This window comes from Physeter macrocephalus, chromosome 8, assembly GCF_002837175.3.
Source record: "Physeter macrocephalus isolate SW-GA chromosome 8, ASM283717v5, whole genome shotgun sequence".
In the NCBI taxonomy this organism is placed as follows: domain Eukaryota; kingdom Metazoa; phylum Chordata; class Mammalia; order Artiodactyla; family Physeteridae; genus Physeter; species Physeter macrocephalus.
This window is the reverse complement of record NC_041221.1, coordinates 153883061-153910107: the sequence shown is the minus strand read 5'-3', so window position 1 is coordinate 153910107 and position 27047 is coordinate 153883061. Positions and strand designations below refer to the sequence as shown.

The following is a 27047-nucleotide window of genomic DNA, read 5'->3' as shown; positions in this document are numbered from 1 at the left end:
AGGATTTGAAGCTTTCAAGCCATCTTATCACCTCTGAGGGGAAGCTGACTTGTCACGCAGATGTCTGAAACTTCCCCAGGCAGTGAGGAACTATCAGCATAAAAAGTGGTTTCTTCAGCTATTTTGAAACATGCTTAGTGGGAGTGTAAATTGCTACATCCTTCCCAGAGGGTAATGTGATAATATGTGTCTGAGGCCTTTCACATGAGTCTACCTTTTGATCCTAACCATTCAAAGTGGATTTTATCCTAAGGCAAGCCTAAAGGGCAAGTGTACAAAAGATATTAAAGAAAAAAATGCATGTATAAGAAAATTTGTCACAGCTAAAAACTCAAAACAATTGTACATCAAGAGGGGATGGATTATCAAACATACAAAAAGATGCTTAACCTCGTTCACAGATATTTCACGTATCAAGTTGGCAAAGATCAAAAAGTTTGATAACAAACTGTTAGGGAATGAGTAGTCACTCTCAAATGTCAGTTAAGGAAATGAAAATTGGTACAATCTCTATGCAGGATGATTTGGCAGTATTTATAAAAATTAAAAAAAAATTTATTCAGAAGAGTCCACTTTCAGGATTTTAATCATATAATGTGGGAAATAGTGAAGTATGTAAAGGAATATTCACTACAGTGTTGTTTGTAATAATAAAAGATTTGAAACAACCTAAATGTCCTTCTATAGAAGTCTTTTTGGAAAAAAAAGAAATACTATGCAGTATCAAAAAAAATGAGGTTGCTCTATTTATACTGAAGTGGAAAATTTCCAAGATGCACTGTTCAGTGAAAAAAGCAAAGTGCAGAATAGCATGTTATTTCTATTAAAAAGAACATATAAATACATTTTTATATGCATAGAATATCTCTGAAAGGATGTGCAAGAAACTGATATTAATAGTTGCCTCCAGGGAGGGGAATTCGATAGGTGGGGACCAAGGAACTGAGAGGGACATTCTTTTCATTCTACACTGGGCCTTGTGAATGTGATACCTTGTGTGTGTCTTATCTATTTACATAAATATGACCACTATTGTCATAAGTAGATTGGTTATATATAATACATTATGGTACCTTCTATTATGGATTGCAATACATCATTTAAAAGATGTGAAATACAAATTAAAAACTGAAATGATTCAGTTTTATTGAAATGGCAAGAAGTTCACACTTGATACTTAGTGATAAAAGCACTAGGTGATGTAATTTGTGTATACATACACACACACACACACGTGAAATAATGTGAAATATGAAATACAGAGGTGTATAAAAAAGTTAATAATCTACTCCTCCTCACTTCTTTCTACCCCTGGAGGTGACTAATAGCTTTTAAAAATAGGATTACATAAAACCCTATGACTTGTCTTTTTCACATAAATATCATGACAACCCTCCTACACGACAGATCTAACCTATTTAACAACTTTACATTTTAATATATTTAAAATTCCTTATTTAGTAAAATTGAACATAATCAGGTTAAACCTAAAATATCAAATATTTCTTGCTCCAGTGATTCCATTTTCTAGGAATTTATCCTGAATATGTGGGCACAGACACATAGACAATAGTACTCACTACAGCATTGTTTTTAGTTTGGAAAAACCAAAAATAACCTAATGTCAATGAGCTGGGAAATTGTTAAATAGAATAGGATATTCCATAGATAGATTACTATACAGCCATGAAAAGGAAAGCAGTAACTATACATTCTGACAGAGAACTATGCCCAAGATATGCTGTTGAGTGTAAAACATAACCTCCACTATAGTGTTTATAAAATGACACCATTTGTAAAAATAAACAGGATATAAACATACATTCCACACACATACACACTCAAATATTTACACATACATACATATGTATATGGATGCTTACAGATAAATAGAATATTTCTGGAACTATACACAATCTGGTAACAGTGTTTGCTCCTGGGAAAAAAGACTGAGAGTGCTGGATAGAGGTGGACCTGGGGTCTGGTGTGGGTAGAATGATTTTTCTTTTTTAAAAAATTCTTCTTGATTTAAATAAAAGTCTATGCACTATTTTTAAATAAAGAAAGTAGATTTAAAAATTGCTACAAGTAATCATGCAAGACAGTTAAAAAGCACAATGGCATAGTCCAAGTTCCCTGTGGTCCTAAGACTATATAATTTGAAAGAAAAAAGTATAGAAAACCTCATGTCCTGAAGTACATCTTTATAATGTCATAGGACAGGGTTCTTATTCTGGGGTTAGGGAGTCCCTGAACTTGGATGGGAAAAATTATTTTTTATTTTTAGTTTTTTTAAAGAATTAAACTTTGGCTGAAAGTTAGCATTTTCTTCCACAGGAATGCAGGCAACAAGCCACAGTAGAATTAGCAGGATTTGTCGCCCACAGAAATCAGATTTACGATATTATATTATGTTTGTTGCAGATATCTTGAAATATTTCCACTTGCCACTACTTCAAATTATCGTAGTTATTTATTTGACTTGCTGCTAGATCTTGTTTAATATGTTAATAATGAAGAACATTGTTTTACTCTACAATAAATTTGTTTTTTCAACATTATAATAGCTACTTCAACATAACTGATTTTCGTTGATATCCTATGTATCTTATTATATGTATCTATTGTGAGAAGGGGCTTCACCAGATTGCCAAAGGGGCCCATGCAACAAAAAAGCCCAAGAACTCTTGCTTAAGATAAAGTCTGCAGAGCTGGGGACAAGAAGTCACAAATGACACTATGAGGGTATACCTGGAAGCAGGTACCACTTTCTCTTGATGCCAGGGGGTGATTGATGGCCTGAATATATAAATCAGAGATGTAATTTTTTTTGTTTGTTCCAGTTGGTAGCACCCCCTCCTCCCCCACCAGCTGCCTCTCTGGATCTCTGCCCGGCCCTGTGCTGGTGGCGTGAGCCCTGGGGCCCATGCCTGTGAATGACAGTGAGCCCGGCTTGCCCTTGGTCCTATTTTAACCTCCTTCTGGGCCATGGCCAGGGTGCTGAGCTCAGCCTCAAAGCGATGCGTGTTAGCTTGGCAGGAAACTCTATCTTAAAGAAGAATTTAAAAAAGCATGCGAAGCCAAGCCCCAAATGCATCCCAGCTTCAGGGGAGCAAGACACTGTGCGCAGATACCCCTGGAAAAAGTTAAATGGGGCTCTGAAAGGAATGGTCCACTTGCATGTGCTAGGACTTTCTATTTCTGAACATTTTGGCATGAACTGTTCATTGGTGCGACTTTTACAGCAGACTTTGTGTGCTCACACCAGAGAGGGGCACTTGAGTGCTCAAAGGGGACTCACGTGTGCTGCCCCTGGGTGTGGTCACGAGTGTGCTGTTGACACAATCTAAGAACACAAGCCTGCCAGTGAGGACGGTACAATGGGCTGACCTACGCTCTGTCATGTCAGGAGGGGGGTGATGAATGGGTGAAGATGCCCCTCCCCTACCATCATTCCAGCCTGACAAGTCCCTAGGACATAGCTCGCTTTTCTTCTCCTCCCCCCAGTATCATTTTGGTCCACCTTTCTTTCCATCTCCTCTTCATTCTGGAGACACTCATCATTCAGATCATACCATCTGCTTTGTGCTGAAATGGATCCACTCCTTCATTGACTCACTCATCTAAGTATTTAGGGTCAGCCAGCCATGGATTCAGATCCCAGCTCAGTGACTCACTTGTGCAAGTAGGGTAAATTAACTGAATGAAGACTTAAAATTTTCCAACCAACATTTACATTAATTCCTTTTTCCCACAAAAAACACACACGTGAAGTTGTATCTTTCCTCCTTCAATTAATGTTCACTTCATTCTCTCATTATGAATCTTTCTCTGTACTGCTGAGGCCATGGGTGCCAGACTCTCTCCTCCCCCATCTCAGGCTTCTCAGTGAAACCAAGGCACCATTGGATGTTCCATTGTAAACACTCTTACTCCGGGAGTTAAAATATCGAGGTACTTTTATCATTCAAATTGAGACATTTTGAGAACATGAGAGGGTTACAATAATCATCATAGTGCCCTTGGTAACAGAAATAAGTGGAGACTGGCTCAGGCAAAGTGGGATGTCTGGCCACCCCATTATAGAGCAATGCTATATCACCTACAAACAGACCCAGTGTATCTTTGGTGCATTAGCAAAGCTGGACACCTTCACTTTTTTTGGGAAATGTTTTGATATTAAAGAAATCAAAGTAGACTTCATGGGATAAATTAGAATGTTGGCCTTCCTTCCATTCATTTTAGGGCCGTGTGTGTGTGTGTATGTCATGTGTGTGTGTGTGTGTGTGTGTGTGTGTGTGTGTGAGAGAGAGAGAGAGAGAGAGAGAGCGAGAGAGAGAGAGGGAGAGAGAGAGAGAATTTAGAATTACATTTGGAGGTGAGGGCAGCATTCACTTCTCAATACCTTGGGCCTTTCTGAAGGTCTGAATCAGGCCCTGCTATAAAGTCACCGGAATTGTGTCCTCCTCTCCTACTTCTGTGGGGACCAACTCTGACCATATCCCTCCCAGAGGTGAGAGGCAGGTGACAAGGGCTGAGAAGGTGAGGGAAAATGGGGACCGACTGGCAATAGACAGGTCTCCCCCAGAGGCGGTGGAATTGCAACCTTTTATGAAGAATGAAGATGCTGTCCAATTTTCAAGCTCATAACTTGGGTCCACTCCGGTCTTCATCTATCTCATCTTTCTTCATTGGGCCCATAACCAGACCCACAGTGGCCTTTTGGTTTCACAAGAGCAGTCAAGGCAGTTTCAACGTGCTTGTGGTATTTTCAAGGAATGGGACAAGTCACCTAACCTCTAAGCCTGTTTCCTCATTTATAAAGTGAGCAGAACATGAATACCTATCTGATGGGCTATTGGGAGGTTCAAATGGTAGATGAAGTCTGGCACATACTGTGTGAATCATAGCTGCAATTGCTATTTTTATTGGGAGTCTAGTAGGTACATGTCTCTGGGCACGGAGGACAGGAAGATGAGTGAAACCTGGACCATTTCCTCCAGAGGTTTGCAGCCCAGTAACACTGCTAAAGATGGGCCAGTCAGTCCTGATTCCCGTGAACAAAGGTGACAAGCACCGTACACAAGGTATAAAGGCAGCCATCACCACCAGGGAAAAGGGGTGGGGACCAGGAAAGACTTCCTAAGAGAGGTGTCCACAAAACTGGGGGTCTACAGGTGGACAGGATTTGGATGTTCAGAGGGTACGGGAAGAGCATTCCTGCCAGAGGGAAGAGTATGAAAAAACACATAGGGTAAGGAAAATGTAAGGTGTATTTGGGGAAACGGCCAACAATTTGAGTTAAGGTGAGCTCCTAGCACCCGTGTTAGGCAAAGAGGAAAGACGCGGTCACTGCTTACAAGAAGTTCACACATAAGTCCATCAGTCACGAGGCTGCTAGAGAGAGCCACCCCTGCAGTGTTTGGGGTGGACCATGGGCACTTCCTTAACCTCAGGGCTCCTCTCTTCATGGGACCCTCCAAAGCCAGGGGTGGGATCCCAGCGTGTCTCCTCTGGGTAGTATTATTTTGCAAAGTTTTCATGAGTAAGATCTATTACTTGCAACTGGTTAGGACCACGATCTAATTCCACTCCAACTTTCCTCTGCCATATTTCCCTTCATGTGGGTGTTAGTATAGGGGCTGTAGGCATTTTTTGGAACTAGCTAAGAGTTAAAGATACATTTCATTTGGGTTCTCTTGAATATACATATATGGTGTGCATATATGTATATTCTTATATACATATATGTGCATTTTCTTTCTGTATAGCTAGATTATCACTAGTCAGGGTTACTGCAAAGTGGAAAAACAGCTTCTAGAAATACTCTCTTGTCCACGATGCCAGCCTTTGTGACATCAAGAGGTAGGACCAGAGGCTGATCCAAGGTAGGAGAGAGTCCTATGGTGTCAAGATCACACGTATGTGGTGAAGAGGTGAATCAAGTTCTGAAATGTATGCAGCCAGAAATTAGGCTGTGAAAAAGTATTGTAAATTTTATGTGTTTAACCCCAAAGCCCAAATTTGATAAAAGCCTTAAAGGTATCTGGCACTACCCGTAATATGTTGTGAAGCTGAAAAAAATCTAAAGCACCCATAATAGAAGAAAGAGAAATTTTGACTTAGCTTGCTAGGGGAAAGACCCAATTATTTTTATATTCTTTATGTTCTCACCAGGATATGGTGCCTTTTGGTTGCTGAATAATAGGCAGCCGCTTGCCCTTCCTTTCCATCTTCTCAGAATAGACTCTGCTTTCCCTAGGGCCTCTTTGGGCTTTCATAAATCAGGGCTCAGAACCCCACACCTAGTATACCCCCAGTAATGAACCCTTTAGATTTATCTGATTGCCTAGATGTGAATCCAGGTTCTGTCACTAATCAGCTGGGTGGCCTGAGGCAAATCACCCAACCTCTCTGAACTTCAGTTTCCTCATCTGTAAAATGGAGACAACAGTAGTGTCCATTTGGTAAGCCTCTGGAGAGGAGTGAATGAGAGCATGCATAGAAAGCACCCTTAGCCTGGTGTAAGCCAGGCACATGGCAAGACCTAATAAATGGAGCTGTTAGGATTACTATTATCAGATGTGGTTAGGGAGCACAGTGACTGCAGAAACATCCTGCAGATGTGGGAGAAAGCAATTTCCCATTGTGGCCTGGTGGCCATCAGTTATTTTTATGAGCCACACATACTCAAGTAAAGGCATCTCCTGCATTAGAGATCTTAATAGGCCCATCTGTGATGGCACTGCAGCTACACACACGCCCACTGGCATTTCTGTGGTCTGTTTCACCTCAGAAGGACTGGGTGCTTCCACAAATGGCCCCCATCCTATCATACCTGACAAGCATGACTCCACACACATCATCCTTCCCCTACATCCCTTCGCCCTACGCCTTTGACTCTGATGGCAAAGCTGAGGCTAATTTGTTTATCCATCACTGAGAGGATAAATCCCCCTCCCCCTTTCTTCCTGCTTTCTCCCACAAATATTTATCATGCCTAACTATCATGGTGTCTCCCATGATTCTAAGACTTTAGGAGACTCATGGTAAAATTTCAAAAAAATTTTTTGGTGGGGACAGACATAGGGTTACCAACTTTTTATTTTGCCAAGTAGAGTACTGCACACACACACACACACACTCACACACACACACACACACACACACACACAATGACTATCACCATCACTTATTACCATCATTCCATTAAAGAAATGTTATTTCAGTTTCCCAAAATAGACAGGACATAGTCTTTAGAATAAAAGAACAGTCATTTATATTGAGTACATTTGGAAAAACAAAGAATTTTCCTAACTCTTCTTTCATTTTGTCATGAGCCAGTAAAAATTTTATCACCCATGGGCACCAGACCTCAGACAAATGTCTGGAAGCACTGTAGTAACAACAAGAATAATATAACATATGTTTATTGAGTGCTAAATATGGAGTCTAATAGATTCTATCATTTACTAGCTGTGTGACCTTGGGCAATTTACCCAACCTCTCTGAACTCTAGACACAGGGTGATGATCCTTGCTCTGCAGAGGGGCTGTGAGAATTACAATCTATACAGAACATTTAGTGTTGAGCGGTGTTGCTTGCTACATTGAAGACCTGCTTCCACAGTGCTCATTCTTCTCCCCTTTTCCAGGGAGGCTCTAGTTTGAAGAGTTCACCTTCCCTCCTAACAATCTTCTGCCTTCCTCTGTATGGACTGGCCCGAGGGATTGGTCAGGACTGGGGATGTTTCTGGCTGCACTGGGGGAAGTTTAACCAAACTCTGGTTCTCCAAGGGGTGTTCATTCCAGGTTCCCAGGCATGCGGAGGACTAGTGTTATGCTGGTGGCATAAATGCCTGTGAGAACTGGTTAAAAATTGAGATTCAAGGCCCCATCATGAAAGATTCTGATACAAAGGTCTGTGGTGGAGCTCAAGAATCTGTGCTTTTGAAAGCAGTCCCCTGCCAGATGTTTCTAATGAGCATCTGGGTTTGCTGATGGTCATAGCTCCTGGTTTTTGGGTTGGGACATTTTGTCCACTCACCTCATGAGAATGTCTAGCGTATCATTCCTAGCATGGTATCTTATGAGCCCTGATGAATGGGGTCTGAGGAGATCCTCGGAGGAATCTTGGTTGTGTTTCACCCAGTAACTCAGGGCTATTCCAGATACATCTCTTATTCTTCTGTATCATAACCAACCCATCCCCAAGTCCTTGAATCTGTCTACTTCTCTCCACCTCCACTGCTACCAGCGTGGTCTAAATTACCACCAGCGCTCACTTGGGAGTACAGCCTCCTAACTGCCCCATCTCTACTCTGTGCTCCATATAGCTGCCTGAGTCATCTTTTAAACACATAATCAGATTGTATCTCTTGTCGGCTTCAAACCCTTCGGTACTGGCCACGGCAATTTATCATAAAATCTAAAATCCTTAATGTGGCACCAAAGCCCCCTCATGGCCCAACCTGTGCCTGCACCTCCAGCCTCGACTTGCACCTGCCTCCCCTCTGTTCTCCAGGCTCTGGTAGTTCCCTACCAGCTCCTCCCTCAGGACTTTCAGGTGTGCCCTTCCTTCTGCCTGGAGCTCTCTTCTTCTACCTGCCCCTTTCACTGAATTAACTCCTCCAAACTGTTCAGGGTTCTGCCTAAATGCCACTCAGGGATCCCTGTGATATACCGATCCCTGTTGTATAATTCTAATAGCAGCATACCCCTTTTCTTCAAATCTTTTGTTCACGATTTGCATTTATGTTTATTTGCATGTGTGTATTTTTCAAATTACCTGTGTTCCTCACTAGAACTAAATTCTATGAGAACGTGAAACACAGCGGCTTTGCTCCACAATCTCCAGCATGACGCCTGGACCTAGTAGGCTTCCAGTAAATATATACTTATTCAGTGAATGAATGAATGAATGATTAAAGATGTGGAAACAAGTCCCCATATGAAGGGCAAGATCCCACTTTTTCTTCCTGGTTGGGATGACTAAATGCCCAATGTTGAGGGACCCATATCATACACAGTGCAGGAGGTATAGAGAAAGCCGAGCCCTGAGCTAGAATGTGGATGACCTTCCCTGAGAGTTGATGAGTGAATTTTTTTCAGGGGTGAGTGGGGAATGGAAGAAAGACAGTGTTTTGTAACAGAAGTAGGATAATCAGCTTTGACAAGGTGGCTCTGGGGTTCCTGGAGAACATTTGCTATGAGAGCAGGTTGGGACCAGAAAGCAAAAAGGTCAGACATCTTTGTGCACTGGACCAGGTAGGTGCCTGTTCTGACAGACACAGATTCAATTCTTGTCTCTACCATTTACTTGCTGTGTGACCTTGGGCAAGAAGTCTAACCTCTCTGAGCTTCAGTATATTTAACTGTCGAGAGGGAGCAATTACTTTCCCCTGTCAGGGTAGCTGTGAGGATTAGTGAGATAATGTCTGTAGAGGGCCTAGCAGAATGTCTGGTACATAGTATGTGCTCCATGATAATAGGATCTCACTAGGCTGTGAGCCTCCTGCACACAGGGGCCATGTTTGCTTTGGTTCAACAACCCAGTGACTAAATACAATGCCTAGCACATAGTAGGTGCTTTAGGAAGTCTTCATTAATGATTTTATAAATGACTGAATGTATTTTCCTGAAGTAAGATCTCCCTCTTCTAGGAAGGATTCCCTGTGTGTAAAATTTTCCCTCACTCAAACCAATTGATTTCCCTGTGAGCAACTCAAATCCCTTTGTTTTGAAACCTCAGAACTGGAGGATTCGTGTGTGTGTCTGCGGGGGTGGCTCTGTCCTGAGTCATCTCTGAGACCCCCACCCTCCCTTATGCTCTTGTGGGAGCTGGAAATTCATCGGCCCCAATCTGAATGAGAGGACTGGAGAAACATATCAATGGAGAGAGGGATTCCGATATGGTTCCAGTACTACAGAGATTACAACTGTTTCTTTGAAACTGACCATTTATTTGGAGGGGAAAGCAGTTAGTTCAATAATGGCTTCCTGAGGCCTTTCAGCATTTTAAAAGACGGAAGAAGCATTTGGAGCGAGGCAAGGTTCCAGTGTTTTCGAAACAACACACCAAGCCCAGCTACCAGTTGGCTGCCCCGCGCTTCCTGCTATCCACCCGCACCCCCATCTACCACACATCTCCCTGCGCCCCAGTGCAATGCACATCCCTCAAGAGCCCAGCCACTTCTTGAACCCTGACCAGGCGGGTGGGAGTTGGCCTTCATTGTAATGCCAGGCAGCTGAAGATTGCTTGGACACCGTGCACATAGCCCATCAAGTAGAAATGCTACTATATTATATTCCAATTATTTCCTGTCCCTCCATGGCCTGATTCCAGGGGCTGAATAAAGAGGTCCTTGTTTGGTGGATCCATCCCTGCTCCTGAGTAAGTGAGAGCTGGTCCCTGGCCCAACTTGGTCTGAGGCCACAGGGAAAAAGGGTGGGGAGGAGATAGGGAGGGTGTTACAGGTGGGGAGGGCTCCACAGGAGATGGGAGGCCTGTCTCTGCAGGCAGCCCGACCTCGCTCCCAAAAATAAAAACAAGAGAGGAAGGAAAACAAATGGGGCCCCTGACCAGGACCCTGTAGGGGGCAAGGCTATTTTCCTTCCTAACCAGGAGGAGTACCAACCCTCCTCTTCCACGGAGAAGACACACACAGCGATAGAAATCTCATGCCATCCAGGCACCTGGGAGTCCATCGTCAAATGGAGGTTTACTCCTACCTGGGCTTCTCTGTTTGCCAAACACTATCTTCCCCCAGATCTGCTTTCTCCCCTTCTGAGTGAAAAGGCTTTCATGGAAAATTTAGAATTTGGAACCTGCATCAGATTCCAAAGGAGTTATTGTTCTACATCATGCTACTTTTATTTGGGTGTTATTTGAACTCGGACAAAGTAGAGGCCCACATCTCCATTTTGCTCAGATGCTCTTTCTATTGATAAATTACTAAGAACATGTTAATTAAGCACCTTCTCTGTTTGAAACTCTTGAGTAACTTTCGAAGTCCATCCCAAATTCAAGGCCTGGAGTCCACATTCCTTACCCGCCAAGGGTTGGGTTTCCAGGGGAGAAGCATGTGGATGGACTCAGCTCAGGGACATCACACTGGGAGAGCTCCGGGAGATAACGGTTGGTCAGGAAGTCTTCAAGTCAAGGAGAAGAGAAACAAGCTCTGATAGCATCAGGGTGGCAAGAACATCTCACTTTCTGTGGCATGGAAGCCAAGGACCTGAGATGTTAGGAAGATAAGGTCTCAGAAAGGCATGAACAGAAAGAGGGGGGAAACTGAAATAGTAGAAGTGAGAAGAAACTGAGGGTGGGTGTGAAGAGCAGGACCCAGAGAGAAGCCACATCGTCCTGCACCACCACGTGGGTGGTGAAGTGCTAACCTTTGCAGCGTTTAAAAACCTTGGTGTTCAGGAGGCTGGATCCTGAAAGGAGGTGAGAGATCCCCTGGCCGGTGCTTCTCAAAGCCTGGTCTGCGGATCACCTCTTCAGAATCACCTGGTGAGCTGGTTAAACGTGATTCCTGGGACTTCTCCGATTTACTGGCTCGGATTCTCTATGCATTAGGTGTTAGAAGCTGAATTTTTATCTAGTTTCACAAATGATTCTGATCCTTATTGAAGTTTGAGAGCCCTTGATCTAGTCCAACCCTCTTGTTCCCTGGAAGTGAGACCTGAAGCCCAGCTGGTAAAGCAACACACTTAAGTTCACAGAGCTAATCGATGGCAAAGCTCACATACATAACTCGATTGCTCCTGACCCCCTGAGCAGCACTCTTTCCATTTCAACAGGCTGGCAGCCTCTTCACTTGTTTCTCCTGCCACCTAAAGTGAAAGCCTGCACCTTTGATCCACTCCTGCATCCTGCTGGGGCTTTGTCTTTCCTGAGGATGCTCTGGTCACAGCCTCTGCCGGCTGAGGATCAGGGTAAGAAGGAAGAAAGGAAAAAGATCTAGTTCCCTTCTGAGCCTTTAATAACAGGTATTGGCAACTGAATGGAGAAGAAAACACAGTTTTGGCTGCAGGGAGTATTGGGATTTGGTTTGTAGTACTAAGAGCTAACTTTCATTGAGTATTTGCTGTGTACCAGACACTGTATTAAGTCCTTTCCATGCACTAGTGCAAACCCCATGGAGTAAACAGTAATTAGCCCTATTTTGCAGATGAAGAAACTGAGGCTCACAGAGAAGTCATCATTTGCCCAAGGTCACATGGCTAATTATTGGCCAAATCACTCCATGTGCAACCACGATCTTTGTGGTTGGTCCAATGCAGTGTGAACTGTCATCCACTTTAACTGGACAAGCCTGCAAAAGGACCCTGAGACCTTGGGAAAGAAAAGAAAGCTGGGCAGCGGATGTGATCACTACTTGGGGTAGAGCTTCAAACCCTCTCCACTTAACACGCTGAAAATATTTCTGAAAGGCATTAGCTCGAAAGCTAGCCTTAGAAATGACAATATGGAGAGTAGGTTAAACAGTTTTTCTTTATCATTTTCAAATGGAAACTCCCGACATCAGTTTACCCTCTTTCCATTTGGCTCTTTCTCTTGGAAGCAGTGTGTCTTTAGGATTTTTGTTACTTCGGGGATTTGTTTATGTTCGGTTCCAACTGAGCCCCTGGTGTGACTGTAGGCGTTAGTGGTCCATGGCAAGTAGCAGCTGTTGTCTCTTCTGATATCACAGCCCATGACTCTCTCATAATTACCTCCCTCCATAGATTTTCTGGAGTATCCCCCAGGGATAGAAAAAGAAATCAAAGCAGATCACTGCCTCAGAGAAGGGACAAGTGTTTCCTGAGCCGTGTGGACAGCATGTCACAGTACCCTCCTCTAGGTTTACCTCCTACCCAGACCTTGGCTTCATCCTTAGAGGAAGTCAGGTAGCCTTTTGACCAACTCACTTAGTAGGACTCCCAAACAAAAGAAGACGGGCACATTTTCATAGGAGAGAAAGGGCTCAGTTTCATACTAGCAGGACTTGGCGTCTGGTAGCTGAAGGTGAGGGGCAACTATAATTTAATTCTGGACATTCCATAAATCACCAGAGTTAGGGATATTTTGGGGTGAAAACTGAGAATGTGTGACCCTCTGGCCATCTTCCTTCTCTTTCAAATCTCAAGCTTTAGATAAAGGCTGGTTGGGGCTGTGAGGCTGTAAAATGCTCTTATTAACTCGTAATGGAGGGAGTGCGTGGAGGTGATAGCAAGTGGTGAAAGAAGGAGGGGGAGAAGGCAGCCTCTGCAAAGCTCTTGAGGAGCGTGGATCTCTGCAGAAGCCCTGGAAGTGCTGAATGAAAACTGCCTTTCTGTGTACAAGCTGTCTCCCTGCTTCCCAAATGCCGTGTCTGCGGTAACTACAAACTATTTTGTATGCTGCATTAGTGACGCTGCCTTAGCGGGCACATGATTACTACTGAAATAACGCTGGTGTGATGTTCAAGTTCAGTGTCCTTTTTAATTATTAAACCAAGGCTGTTGAATGAGTCATTGCACATACCAGATTTGCCTCCCGAGGTTCTATTTCAAGTGACTCGTACCTTAGCGCGTTCCACTAACACCCGAGTTGGTTCTCAGCCACCTACCCAATCTGCAAAGCCTTTGCAGAACAAACAATATTCCACAACCTCCAAACACGCACAGACTGCATAAAAAACTAAAACCCACAGAAAACTTTATAGTAAGCTCATCAGTAAACCCAAGATCTGAAAATGCCCCGTTCCCCTCCGCCAGTCCCCAACTTACCAAGTGGTAGAGCGATGAAGAAGGGGAGCCAACACAAGATGAACATACCAACTACAATGCCCAAGGTCTTGGCTGCTTTCTTTTCCCGGGAGAACTTAAAAAGTTTGACAGCTATGGAACTCCTGGGGTTGTGGCCCTTGGCCCTGGTACTGCTGAGGGTGTCCTCGTGAAAGTTCTTGGAGTGGATCCTCAAGGTCAGCTCCTTGGAGTTGGACATCTCCTTCATGACTCCAGCCTCCAGGTTCTTGGTGGTCCTCTTGGCAACGATGTAGACCCGGCAGTACATGACCAGAATGACCGCCAAAGGGATGTAGAAGGAGCCCAGGGAGGAGAAGAGGGCGTAGAAGGGTTCTTCAGTGACCCCACATTCCTTGTCATCATTGGGCGCCGGTTCCTTCCACCCAAGAAGAGGCCCAATGGAGATGACCGTGGACAAGACCCAGACACTGAGGAGTGCCAAGATGGCCTTCCTCCTGGTAACCAGCGACGGGTACTGCAGAGAGTAGCGCACCCCGACGTAGCGGTCGATGGAGATGGCACACAGGCTCAAAATGGAGGCTGTGCAGCACAGGACATCCACGGCGGCCCAGATGTCACAGAAGATACGGCCCAGCACCCAATAGCCGAGCACCTCCAGGGCCGCGGAGAAGGGCAGCACGGTGAAGCTTAGCAGCAGGTCGGCAATGGCCAGGTTGACGATGAAGTAGTTGGTGGGCGTCCTCAGGTGACGGTTGCAGGCCACAGACAAGATGACTAGGATGTTGCCCACGATGGCAAAGAGGATGAAGGCGCCCAGCACCAGGCCCACGGAGATGGCCCTGGTGATGTCCAGCTGGGGCAGTGTGGAGTTGCTCGAGGTCTGGTTGGGGCCAGTGAAGTTGGCATTTTTCAACTCTCCCCAGTGGGCAGGTGCTGATGTGTTGTGGCCGGTGTCCAGATCGGGATTCATTTTAGAGTCCGCCCTCCATAGCCAGAGGGGTGACAGGGCTGGGAAGGGCTGGCGAAGGCTCCTCAGCTGCCCTGAAACTTTGCTTCCCCCGTGGTCTTCTTCCCAGAGGCGCCCTCCTGGCGAGAAGTCATCTCCCCCGGGCAGCCCGGCCCGGCAGCACGTCTCCTGCCTGCACCGAGCCGCTCGCTCGCCTGTCAGAGGGAGGAGGAGGAGAGAGGGGACGAGGCGGCAGCTCCAAGTTTAATGGTCCACGTCAGGCGCGCCGGGCCGGGCTCGCGGGGAGCGGCGGGGAGAAGCGGGCGGCGGGGCAGGGGGCGCCCGGCTCTGCCCGGCCCGCGGCGGCTCTGCGGACAGCGGCGCCTCTGCCCAGCTAGCGCCGAGGTGGGTCTGCTTTCAATGAGCCGCCTCTGGGCTGACTGCACGGCGGTGACATCAGGCGGGGAGCCCGGCGCCCTGACTCCGCGCGGCACTAGGGGGCAATGCGGGTCCAGCGAAGGCGCCCGCAGCCCCGACGCCGGCACCCTGCTCAGCCCGGAGGCGGGCCGCGCCCCCGTCTCCCCCAGGGCAGGCCAGTAGGGGGAGGGGAAGAGGTGGGGGGAGCGGGGGCGGGGGTGGGGGTAGAGCGACCTGAGCGTGGGGATCCCCCTGTCCCCCACCCCCCAGGTGGCCCACTGGGATTCTTTTTCCTCTTATTCACTCCGCAGTTTCAAAAGTGGGCTGGGGGTGCTTGCCTTTAGTGAGGGGCGTCTGGAGTCAGCACTCAGATATAGGGGGCTCTGCAACTTGCGTGGCACCTAAAAGAGGAAGAATTCCAAAGTTAGTCAAATGAGAGGGACTTGAGTCAGATCTGAGACCAACCCCCATCCTTCCCTCCCTGTGAAACCTCTCTGGTCTCAAAAGAAAACTCGGAAGCTTCTTGTCATTCATTCATTCAATCACTCATTCATTTAACAGATTTTTAACTGGGAACTCCCTGTCTGCCCTGGGTTCTGTTCTAGGCGCTGTGGGTAGAGTAATTGAACCAAGCAGACAAAGACCCCTGTCCTTGGGGAGCTTCCATTCTAGTGGGAGACAAACAAACAAATAAGTAGGCAAATTCTGAGGTGCGCCCTATGCTGACAGGTTTAGCAGAGAAAATAAAGCAAGATTGGGGAAGTGGAATGCTGTGGGGCGCATTTGGAATTTTACACGGGTGCTCGGGATTTTCCTGAAGTGATGTTTGAGCCAAGACCTGAAAGATATGAGGAACAAACTGTGGGCTATCTGGGGGTGGGAATAGGGTAAGAGACCTCCAGGCAAATGGGGAGGGGACTTGGGGAATCCAGATTATTTGTTGAATTCTTTTCCCCTTTCTGCCTGATTTCCATGTTGCACATTCAGCTATAGGGACACACTTCCCAAGGTGGGTGAATGGTACTTAGGAAAGACGGTATGGCCAAGGATGCCGAGGGAGAGCCTTATGTTAGTTAACATTTATCCATATGTCCCAGTCCCAGACAGCGTGCTAAGTACTTGTCGCATTTTCTCACGACCCTACGAAAGAAGGACTATTCTCATAATCATTTTCATGTAGTGGATGGGACACCAAGGTGCAGTGAAATTTAACTCTGCATAAATCCACATGGCCATCACGGAGAGAATTTGGGAGTTGAACCCAACTGCGGGTCTATCCAAAGTTGAGCACTTAGCTGTTATGTCACACTTTTCCCCCAGAAGCAAGGAAGGGGGTGAATTCTCACCCCCAGCTTTATTGAGATATAACTGACATATAACATTATGTAAGTTGATTTGAGACGCTTATATATTGCAAAATGATTACCATCAAAGTGTTAGCTAATACTGCCAACATGTCATGTAATTACCATTTCTTTTTTTGTGGTGAGAACATTTAAGATCTACTCTCTTAGCAACTTTCAAGTATATGATATAGTATTATTAACTACAATCACCATGCTGCACATTAGATCCCCAGAACTTATTCATCTTATAACTGGAAGTTTTCACCATTTGACCAACATTTCCCCACTCCAGCCCCTCCCCAGCCAACCCCTGGAAACCACCACTTAACTAACTCTGTTTCTATGAGGCTTTTTTTTTTCCTTCTAGATTCACATATAAGTGATATCATGTAGTATCTGTCTTTCTCTGTCTGACTTATTTCACTTAGCATAATACCCTCAAGTCTTATCTATGTTGCTGCAAATGGTGGGATTTCTTTCTTTGTCTTGGCTGAATAATACTCCATTGTGTGTATGTATGTGTGTGTGTGTGTGTGTGTGTGTGTGTGTGTGTGTGTGTATATGCCACATCTTCTTTATCCATCCATCAGCTGATGGACATTTAAGTTGTTTCCATGTCGTGGCTCTTGTGAATAATGCTGCAGAGAACATGGGAGTGCAAATGAAATCCTTTTTTCATTTGCTTTGGATATATACCCAGAAGTGGGATTGCTAGATCATATGGTAGTTCTATTTTTAATTTTTTGAGGAACCTCCTTACTGTTTTCCATAGTGACTGTGCCAATTTACATTTGAGGTAGGGGTGGATTGATTGTTATAGATGGAGCTGTCTTCCAAGTAGTCAGTTTTGGGACCTGAGCTACTAGTGCTGGGAGGGAACTCACATTTATTGAGTTTCCACTGATAGCCAAGCATTTACTCATTTTCTTTTATTCTTCACAACAACCTTTAACAGAAGCATACCATTCTCCATTGACAGTTGAGAAAACCATGGTTCAGAGAGAGTTAGTATATTCCTGAGGTTGTATGGCTAGTAGACATGTGGCAGAGCAATGGGTAGTGACAGCTGGAGACTGAAAAGTAAAGCCTGGGGACTTCCCTGGCAATCCAGTGGTTAAGACTCCGTGCTCCCAATGCAGGGGGCGTGGGTTCAATCCCTGGTCCGGGAACTAAGATCCCACATGCTACACAGCAAAAAAAAAAAAAAAGTAAAGCCTGATGCCTTCTTTCACTCTCGTCCAGAATCCTGCATCTAGGGCTTCCTACTTCCTGCCCTTGATAATCACTGTAGCCTGGTATTCAGGGGTGGGGAACCAGGAAGCCATTCAGGGTGATTTACATTTAAGCTCTCCATCCTAAAGGTGGGTCCCTAACCTCATATATATATATATATATATATATATATATATATATATATGTATTTGGAGGTGGCAGGATATCATACACCTATCTAGGGATTTATAGACTCTCAAATGTACAAAATACACAATTTCAAGGAGCTCCCTGAGATTAAGGAATCTGTGATAGAGATAGCCCTGAAAATGACTTTTTCTATTTCAATTAAACTGGCTTAAGTTGTATATGAAGATTTTAAAATAAGAGATTCACTGGTTTAGAGTGATTTAGCTCTTCAAGAGCTAGCAGAACTCTTGCTTGCCCATCTTCCCATTTTGGAGGTGGTCGAGGAGGCAGAGAAAATTGGAAAACTCCCACAGCTAGTCAGGTGCACAGCTGGTTCTCAAACTCCATTTCCCTGCCCCACAGAGCGGTGCACCTTCCTCTGCCCCAGACAGACGCCACACACGGCAGCTACTCATGACTTATACAGCAGAGTGTGAGACAGGGACAACTTGGGCAGGCCTCTGCCAGGGGTCCTTGTGAAGAGGAGAGATGGTCCTTGGTCCTGGGTGGCTCATGTTCTGATCTGTCTGGAGATAGGGCCTGGGCCAGATGATCTTTTGAGGTCTTCTAGTTCCAGGTGGTCAGCTTCCTTTGCTGGATAAAGAGGCCTCTGAAGGCAACCATGCTGCCCCTTCTGCAATGCATTGCCCACAGCGGTGGTGGGAGTGGGGTCTCATACACTCAGCTCCCACCATCCTCATATATCTTTAATTCTAGGATGATGGTGCCTCTCTTGAACTGGTTTACTCCCAAGGGGGAGTGGGAGGAGGAACAGAACGCCAGCGGGTTGGCAGAAAGCTGGTGGTTATCACAAAGACAGGGATGTAGGAGGGAAAGAGTGGGGCAGAATGAAGAGCAAGTTTTGAGTCCACATTTTAATTGTGGTGGCCCATTTCCCACTTCCCTGGGCGTTAATTTCACCAGCTCTTGAACAGCCAGCAACACACCATTGAATTTACAGAGGCTGTGTCTACATAATCACAGTAACCAGCTGCAATGTGAAAACTTAGCCTATCTGACATTTTTCTATAGTGGCAAAAGGCCAGGAAAAAAAAGAGCAAGTCTGAGATACAGATGTGGTTTATATTTGTTACAAAAGAGGACAGTTTGTTACCTAAATGAGAACTTATGTCTTGATTCAGGTGTCAGGATGTGGAAGGGATTATTGAGCCAGATCGAGGGGTTCAAAATGCTTGTAGATTTCAGACATGTTGTCATTTAGCAGCATCTTTCACGAAAGCAAAACAAACATCCCATCATAAAGCAAACAGATATTAGCCTTAACGGGAGCCATGTACCAGGACCTCACTAAGCACCTTGCTCATGGTCCTTTCCCTGCTGCTCCTTTCCTCCCTTCACCGGAGATGCCTTTTAACCCCTCTGGGTGATATTTGACCCAGAGAAATGACCATTTGTTTAGGTGTCATGAGGATACAGACGATATTTCATTTTCTTGGTCCTCCCTGGGGCAAAGCCAAGCACAGAGCTCTGACTCACTCGAGGCTCAGGGAAGAAGAACCTTTTCATTATCTATCTGATTACATTAGAAACCTCTGATGTTGCAAACTCCCATTTCTGTGAGCCCTCTAGGAGAAGCTGCCACTGAGTTTGACCCGTGGGGAGACCAAGGCTGTGGGAGATTCAGAGATCTGTTTAGAGGACCTGTGGGAGGAGATCTGTCATCTGTGATCATGCAGTTTTGCATGGTATTCCCTCTCTAGCTCTCTCCAGTTTCCAATTCAACCAGCCGTATACAGGAGCATCTACTCTGTGTAAGGGACCATGCTAGGTGCTGCGGGCGAATCAAAGGTGAATTAAATCAAGCAAACAATAACCTAGCACTGAGCTAGGTGCCATGGGAGATGATGATGTTGGTAAAGTGCCCTTCAGAGAGTACCTACTATGTGGCAGGCACTGTTTTAGGTACTCTATGTGCACTTACTTAAATCTTTACAACAATGCAAGGTAGGAATTATCCCAATTTTACATATGAGGAAACTGAGGTTCAGAGAGGTTCTGTGACATGGCCAAGCCCATTCAATGAGTAAGCAGCATTGGTATTCAAAGCATTATTGTCTGACTCCAAAGCTTGCATCCTTCTCTCTGCACCAGACTGAGACTAAAAAAAAAAAAAAAAAAGGCAGCAGAAGGTTCAGGGTTAGCCCTGAAATTACAGTAGAAGGAAATTACAGTAGAAGACAGAATGTGATCAGGTTCCCGAGCGAGGCAGAGGTCAGGGAAGGGATGGGACAGAAGAGCTATCTGGGTGAGAAGGTTCTGCAGAGGAGCTCCTTGGGTCAGGCTTTCTTGCCTCCCAGGCCAGCACTCAGTCTGCTGAAGATTTGAGAGCCAACTTGGAGTCTAATCCTGCTTTCCTTATTTAATAGCTGCTAATGTGACCTTCGGCGGGATAGTAAAGTGACTAAGAGTCTGAACACTGGCATCAAACAGACCTGGGTATATGTCCCACGTCCACTAATTTATTAGCTGTGTGTCCTTGGGCAAGTCACTTAACCACTCTGAGCTGTGGTTTCCTCATCTGTGAAATGAAGATCATAACAGTGCCTACCTCAGAGGGCTGAGGTGAGGATTACATGTGATAATGTTTGTAAAGTGCCTAGCACAGAGTAATAGTGAAAATATCAGCACTTAATAATGTGAGTTATTAAGTGCTTACCACAATGCAAGCATTGTGCCCCAAATGCCTTACGTACATTTTCTGACTTAATACTGTTAATAATATTATGAGGTAGATGCTATTACTACTGACATTGTATAGATGAGCAAACTGAGTCTCAGAGTGGTTGCCCAAGGCCACAGGGCTGGCAGGTGGCACAGCTGGAATACAAAGTACCCAGTAAATGACACTAAAAATGGAAAAAGAATTGGAGGTATGAGGCCTCTGCTTCATGAGGTACACTAGGGTCTCTGGGGACCTGAAGGAGGATTTTTGCCCCTGCTGCAGCCCAGATGGGAGAGAGGAGAAGTACCCTTTCTTCTGAGCAGAGGACACTGGCTGCACTAGAGGCATTTCCTCTAAAGGCAGCAGGTCAGAAGCTCCCAGGAGGGAGGGATTTCAGCTCCCTCTGGGCAAACTTGCTTTTCTCTCTGGTAATTATAATGTGTCAATCTTTGGTGAGCAAGGATTCCCCCAGCCCAGAAATTCTAGATGCACTGCATGTCTCGGTAAGTGAGAGAGAGCTTGGAGCAACCATGTGCAGTTAACTTGTGAAGATTAATTGCCAAGTCATCCAGGGGCTGACATCACATCACATGTTCGGAGAGAGCCTGGGAGCCCTGAATTGGGGGCTGGGGTGTGAGGGCACCAAAGCGTAGAGTGTGAAAAGCTTACTGAGTCTGGAACCAAGAACGGGTCCCTGCTTCCTTATGCCCTAGCAGCTTCTCCTGTGGGACAAGGTTAATGGGTCACCAACACCAACACACAGTGCTGCAGAGTTGAGGGCAAAGGGGAGCGTATGCCGTTTTCCTGAAAGACTCTGGCTGTCCCTTTATCATCCATGGGCTTTGCCCATCACTTTGTCCAGAAATCTGTCATGGACCCCAAATTTCTCAAGAAATGGCCTTTGGGTTGCAATATGGTTTGAAGGTGGGCACGCAGCTGTGTTTGTACCAGGCTCTTCACAAGACAGAGGTAGTTGTCCATGTTACCGATGGAGATTTTGCTGGGGCTAAAGCTATTCCAAGCTGCCTTTGTATTGCCACTTCCAGGATTTACTTTCTAAACACACTTGTTGAAACCGTCAAAGGTTAAAGCAAAACATGGCAAAACAAAAGTTATGGCAATAGGCTCCGTACAGCTGACTTTTCAAGGCACGGGCCCCTCTGGGCTCCACTGCTACAATCAGGACCCGGACTTCTGAAATGTCAGACTCAGAAGGACCCTACAGATCATCTGGTCCAGGGTCAGCAAGCTATAATCCCATGGAACAAATCCAGCCTTGTGCCTGTTTTTGTAAATAAAGTTTTATTGGAACACAGCCACACCCATTCGCTTGGGTATCGTCTACGGGTACTTTCACGGTACCCCGGCAGAGTTCTGGAGCTGCAACAGAGACAGTCTTGTAAAGCCTAAAATATTTGTTCTCTGAACCTTTACAGAATATGTTTGTTGCATGTTCTATAAACATTGTTGCATCAAATGTTTGTTTATCTAGTCTAACTCTCTTATTTTACATGTAGGGACACAAAGGCCCAGAAAGGGGAAGGGATTTACCTAAGGCAGAACCAGGGTCCATAGCCTGGAGATTTGACTCCGCCCCCATGGCTCTTTTTTTTGCCCCTGCTGTTATCAATTTCTGCAGCCTGGCATGGAGTCTGAGTTTGAATCCTAGCTTTGGCTGACCAGATGTGTGACCTTGGGCAAGCTACATAACTCTTTCAGCCTCCATTTTTTCATCTGAGACCTGGAGATAATCCTTTCTATTTCTTGAGATAATCTCCAACAACATAGGTGGTTGAAAGAATTAAAGGAACTGTAGTCTATAATGCTTAGGCTGGGACCTGGCTCATAAACAACACTCAGCCAAAAGTAGCACTATTATTATACTGATGTTCTCTGTAATTTTATATGTATTAATCTTATTCCCCTTCCCTCCAAATTTCATAAGAAAAAGTGATATCCCTTCCCAGTGGCTCTTTAACTTTTTGGGTCCTAGACCTTATTTAGAATCTACTGAAAGCTGTGGAAATTTTGCTTTACTCCACACTTTTTCTGAATTCCTTATAAGGGCTTCTTCAGTGCCAAGTTCTTGGCAGGCCCCCTTGATCAATTGATCTCCACCCTGTTACTTCCTATTTTTGTTTGCTGAGCCTCTCTCCTGCTAACTCTATCTTGGTGTAACCTCTTCCACTCTTGGGCAACAGAACTAATCCAGTGTTTTACCATTCATCACGGAGCAGAACTCGCACTGAATAAAGTAAATGGACACTGGCCTTTCTCGTCCTCCCAGAGTTCACAGTCTAAGATGAATAACGGGAATGTGCGTCCGAGGACATAGAGAGAATTGTGCCTGACACTGAACAGTGATGTGAGTTAAATAAGGAAACACATAAATACATGACATAGGTCTCATGTTTCTCCAATCTTCCTCTTCCTCTTTTGGGTTCTTTGAACCAATTACTTGTGGTGGCCACCAAGTTCAGAAAGGTCTAAAGGAAGTGGTGGGAACCTTTTTCCTTGGGGGCATCTAAAAATTGTATCTGAACAAAGTGTTAGAGCCCAGCTTTGGAGAGGACAGACTGGGCCCCTGGGGAGCAAGGCAAGGAATGATGTCATAGAGTGATTTCTGCCTTCTCTGGAAGGGGTGACAGGGTAGGACCCTGGGATGCAGGTGGGCATGCTTGGGAAATGTGTGTGACGTCACTTCAGGCCCCGGGGCACGGCAAAGGAAGGAGGAATGTGAGAAAGAGGCAGTTTTCTTTGCCCATCTCTACTGTGTCCTGAGGGATGCTGGGACAGGAAATGCCCAGTGTTTCTCTACTGTTTACTGGATGCCAGAACGACGAATTTGAAGGTTGCCTTGGGAGTCGTGAAAAGATGAAGGGAGAAGGAGGAGGAGCCTTGGTTTTCTGCCTCTTGTGGGACTGCCCTGGTAAGTGCTTGGGGGTAAGGTATGTGGAAGATTTTGTGGAAACTTCTAGATAGGAGCACCTGGGATAATCGCAGTTAGATGCATGGTGTGAATTACAAGTTCTTGGAAGGGCTTCCAAATATCTCCCCAATCCTTTGGAGTGTTATCCATTTAGATGTAAGCACTGCCCTCTTCCGAATCACCTATGTTAATTAACTGTGAGTGCAGTTATGCACCAAGCATGTGTCAAGCTAATTCACAGGCATCATCTCATTTAACCCTCCAAACAGCACTTTTGTGGAAGACACTATTGGCTCCAATTTACAGGTGAGGAAACAGGATAAGAGTGATTAATTAACTTGCTCAAGATTATTCAGAGCTGGGATTAGAACAGAGGTGGTTTGACTCAAAGTTGATACTTTTCACCTCTCAGATAACCCAAGTTTGGCTGCAGGCTGACCTCACTGATAAAATGACAGAAATTTCTGGGCACCTCAGCAGGCCAGAGACATGGGTCAGAAAGGCAGAAGTTGATTTGGTCTGTGTACTAATCGCACAATGCAAACACGGGCCCTTCTCTGGTTGGATCTGAGGATTGCATCTCTCCTCCTAACCCCTCCCTGGGAACCTCAAATGAGATCAAGGGCTTGTATCAGGCTTGAGCCTTAATTCTTCCAAGAAGAAGGGGAAGAGACCTGATCTAATAATTGCCTTTAAGGACTGCAAAGGTTATTGACCCCATGATGGCAATCAACTGTTGTCTATCTCAGAGAGAGAGAGAGAGAGAGAGAGGGAGAGAGACAGAGAGAGAGACAGAGAGAGAGCAGATATAGCCTCCAAATACAGCATGAGAGATATCAGTTAGACCTAAGGAAATAGCTTTTTAAGCATCAGATCAAATTCTAGTTGCTGCTACTTCCTAGCTTTGTGACTTTGACTTTACTTCATTTATTTAAGCTTCTGTCTATCTGTAAAATGGGGATTTAGTATATACCCCATCAAGTTATTATGAGGATTAAATGAAACTTTGCCTAGAACCTAGAAAGCTCTCCGTAAGTATTAGTCATTTTTGATGTTTTGTATAGTCTTAACATACAACATATTTCTCAGTATCTGGAGTATTTAGGTACAGATTTTCCTAGTTGATCTCTCAATGACACTTTCAACCCTTTACTTGCCAGTTGATATAACTGATTTCTTTCTTTTTTCTTTTTTTTTCCTTATAAATACCCCTGAACAAACAGTGGCTAGAAAAATAACAAAAATATAAAGAACGCTAACTGATATTTGTTGAGAGCTTACTGTGTGCTAGGCTGGTGTTATGTGCTTTACATGCACTATCTCATTTTAATACAAGAATTCTATCAGGTAGGCAGAAATAATATACCTGGCCTTTGAAAAGCAACCTGTGAGATTGTCTCTACCACACCTAGAGACCCCAGTACTTGCTGGAAATATTTCTTCACACAGAGAACTCAAAGTGAGGTTGGAGACCAAGCCAGTATGGCTATTGGTGGCCTTGGGCAGTAGGCGCTGTGAGCTTGCTGTGCAGAGGGAAAGGGAAATGGCTTGGTCCAGCAGGCAAGGCAGCCGGATCTCAGCCTGTAATTCTTGGTCCCTGGTACAATTAGTGTCAACAGGAATTTTCCCTGTGTAGCAAGCCAAAGAGGCTCACAGACTATAAACCATCATATCAGAGGCTGACCATTTGTGCCCTAGAAAGGCACGGAAGGAAGGGGGACCCATGTGAACCTCCACTGGCCCCCGATACTGAAGAGAACCAGATCCCTGAGAAGGGAAAGAAGAAAAGGAGGGAAAAGGGCAGGGAACAGACTTCATTGAATATATATTTTCAAGTAAATCCCAGGGGTGGAGTGGAAAGTGAAGAGAAAAAATAATTCAGCCTGGAGCTATTTTCTCTCAAGTCAAGCTGTCCCTAAAACAGTTGGACCAGCTCCAGGTATAAAAGCTCAGACGTTTGTTGCCACCTGAAAACTTTAGAATGTTTCTTTGCTCAGTCTGGAGGACTGCCCACCTCACCTCTTCTTGGTGCTGCTCCATTGGGAACCTAGAAATTTAGAAAGAAATAGGGAGCCATTTAGCAGGCAAAAGTTTGCCTACACAGCCTGTGATGCTCAAACTTTACTGAGCATAACAGTCACCTAGAGTGAGCCTTAAAAAAGTAGATTCTGGGGTCCTAGCCACAGATATTTTGATCCAGTAGGTCTGAAGTGAGGTCCAGGAATTAATATTTTTCACAAGCGACCCAAATGATTCTACTGCAGAAGACCAGCAGATCATATTTTGAGAAACATCACTTTAGTCTATCGTCCCCATTTTACAGATCATCAAATGGAGGCCCAGAAAGTACAAATGACTTAGCTAAATGTCTCACAGAGAGGGTTCTTGGAGGGTCTTCGTCTTAAACTTAGATTTTCTGATTACCAGTATTGCTAGTCTTACCTCGGCTGGACCCATTAAAAGTGACTTTGGCCTCCATTTGCTATGGCTTATTCCTTGCCAGGGGCCTATGGTTCTTCACACCTCAAGTCAGGGGTCAATTCCTCAGGGAGACTGTTATGCCCCTCCCCAGCCCAGTCTAGGTGAGGCTCCTTTCTTCTCTGCCCTCAGAAAACCACGTCCCTCTCCTTCATGGCATTGCCCCTGGTTTCTGTTTACTCACTCCTCCACGTGATTATTGGATCAATATCTGCCTCTCTTCCTAGACTTCATACTCAATGAGAGCAGGCACAGTGTTTCTTTTTGCTCATCCAAGGAGCTAGTACACTGTCTGATGGATTGTATGTGCTCAATAAATATTTATTAGATGAGCAATAGAATGAATGAGTGAATGAAAAGGACAGGTTGATTTCAGCCTTAACTGAAAGTCAAAAGAAAGAAAAATTTGTGAAACTTTTGTCCTTCGATGGGCTTTCTCTGTTTAGACTTTTTTTTTTTTTTTGGTTCTTCTTTTTGACCCACCTTTTTGATCCCAACATCTAATCCCATCCCTAAAACCACAGCTTCTTGCAGGCAAAATTGTGTAGCAGGAGGTTTGCTTTCTTTGATCATCTGTCTATTTCTTTAATCTTTCTATCTTTCCAGTGAATTCTGTGTTGGAAATCCATTCTCCTCTATGCACCCCTCCCTTACTTTCAATTCTAACCCTTGCCTAAGATCCCAATGCTCTCTGACAGGTGTGAGGTGATATCTTACTGTGGTTCTGATTTTCATTTCCCTGATGATTAGTGACGCTGAGCATCTTTTCATGTGTCTGTTGGCTACTTGTATATCTTCTTTGGAAAAACATCTATTCAGGTCCTCTGCTCATTTTTATTTTCTTTTATTTATTTTCTTTTATTTTTTTAACATCTTTTGGCGAGTATAATTGCTTTACAATGGTGTGTCAGTTTCTGCTTTATGACAAAGTGAATCAGCTACACATATACATATATCCCCATATCCCCTCCCTCTTGCATCTCCCTCCCACCCTCCCTATCCCACCCCTCTAGGTGGTCACAAAGCACCGAGCTGATCTCCCTGTGCTACGCGGCTGCTTCCCACTAGCTATCTGTTTCACATTTGGTAGTGTATATATGTCCATGCCACTCTC

At 44.9% G+C, this 27047-nt stretch overlaps 1 protein-coding gene and 1 pseudogene across 1 annotated transcript in view; both read right to left on the bottom strand.

The window, feature by feature from the left end:
- Positions 1-15012, bottom strand: part of ADRA1B (adrenoceptor alpha 1B) — a 65653-nt gene extending 50641 nt beyond the window's left edge. The window contains exon 1 of the mRNA XM_024115810.3: positions 13755-15012. Coding sequence (XP_023971578.1) covers positions 13755-14703 — 949 coding nt within the window. The 5' untranslated portion in view covers positions 14704-15012. The remainder of the gene's footprint in view (positions 1-13754) is intronic.
- LOC102989325 (39S ribosomal protein L30, mitochondrial-like) overlaps positions 14898-27047 on the bottom strand; it is a 192655-nt pseudogene continuing 180505 nt past the window's right edge.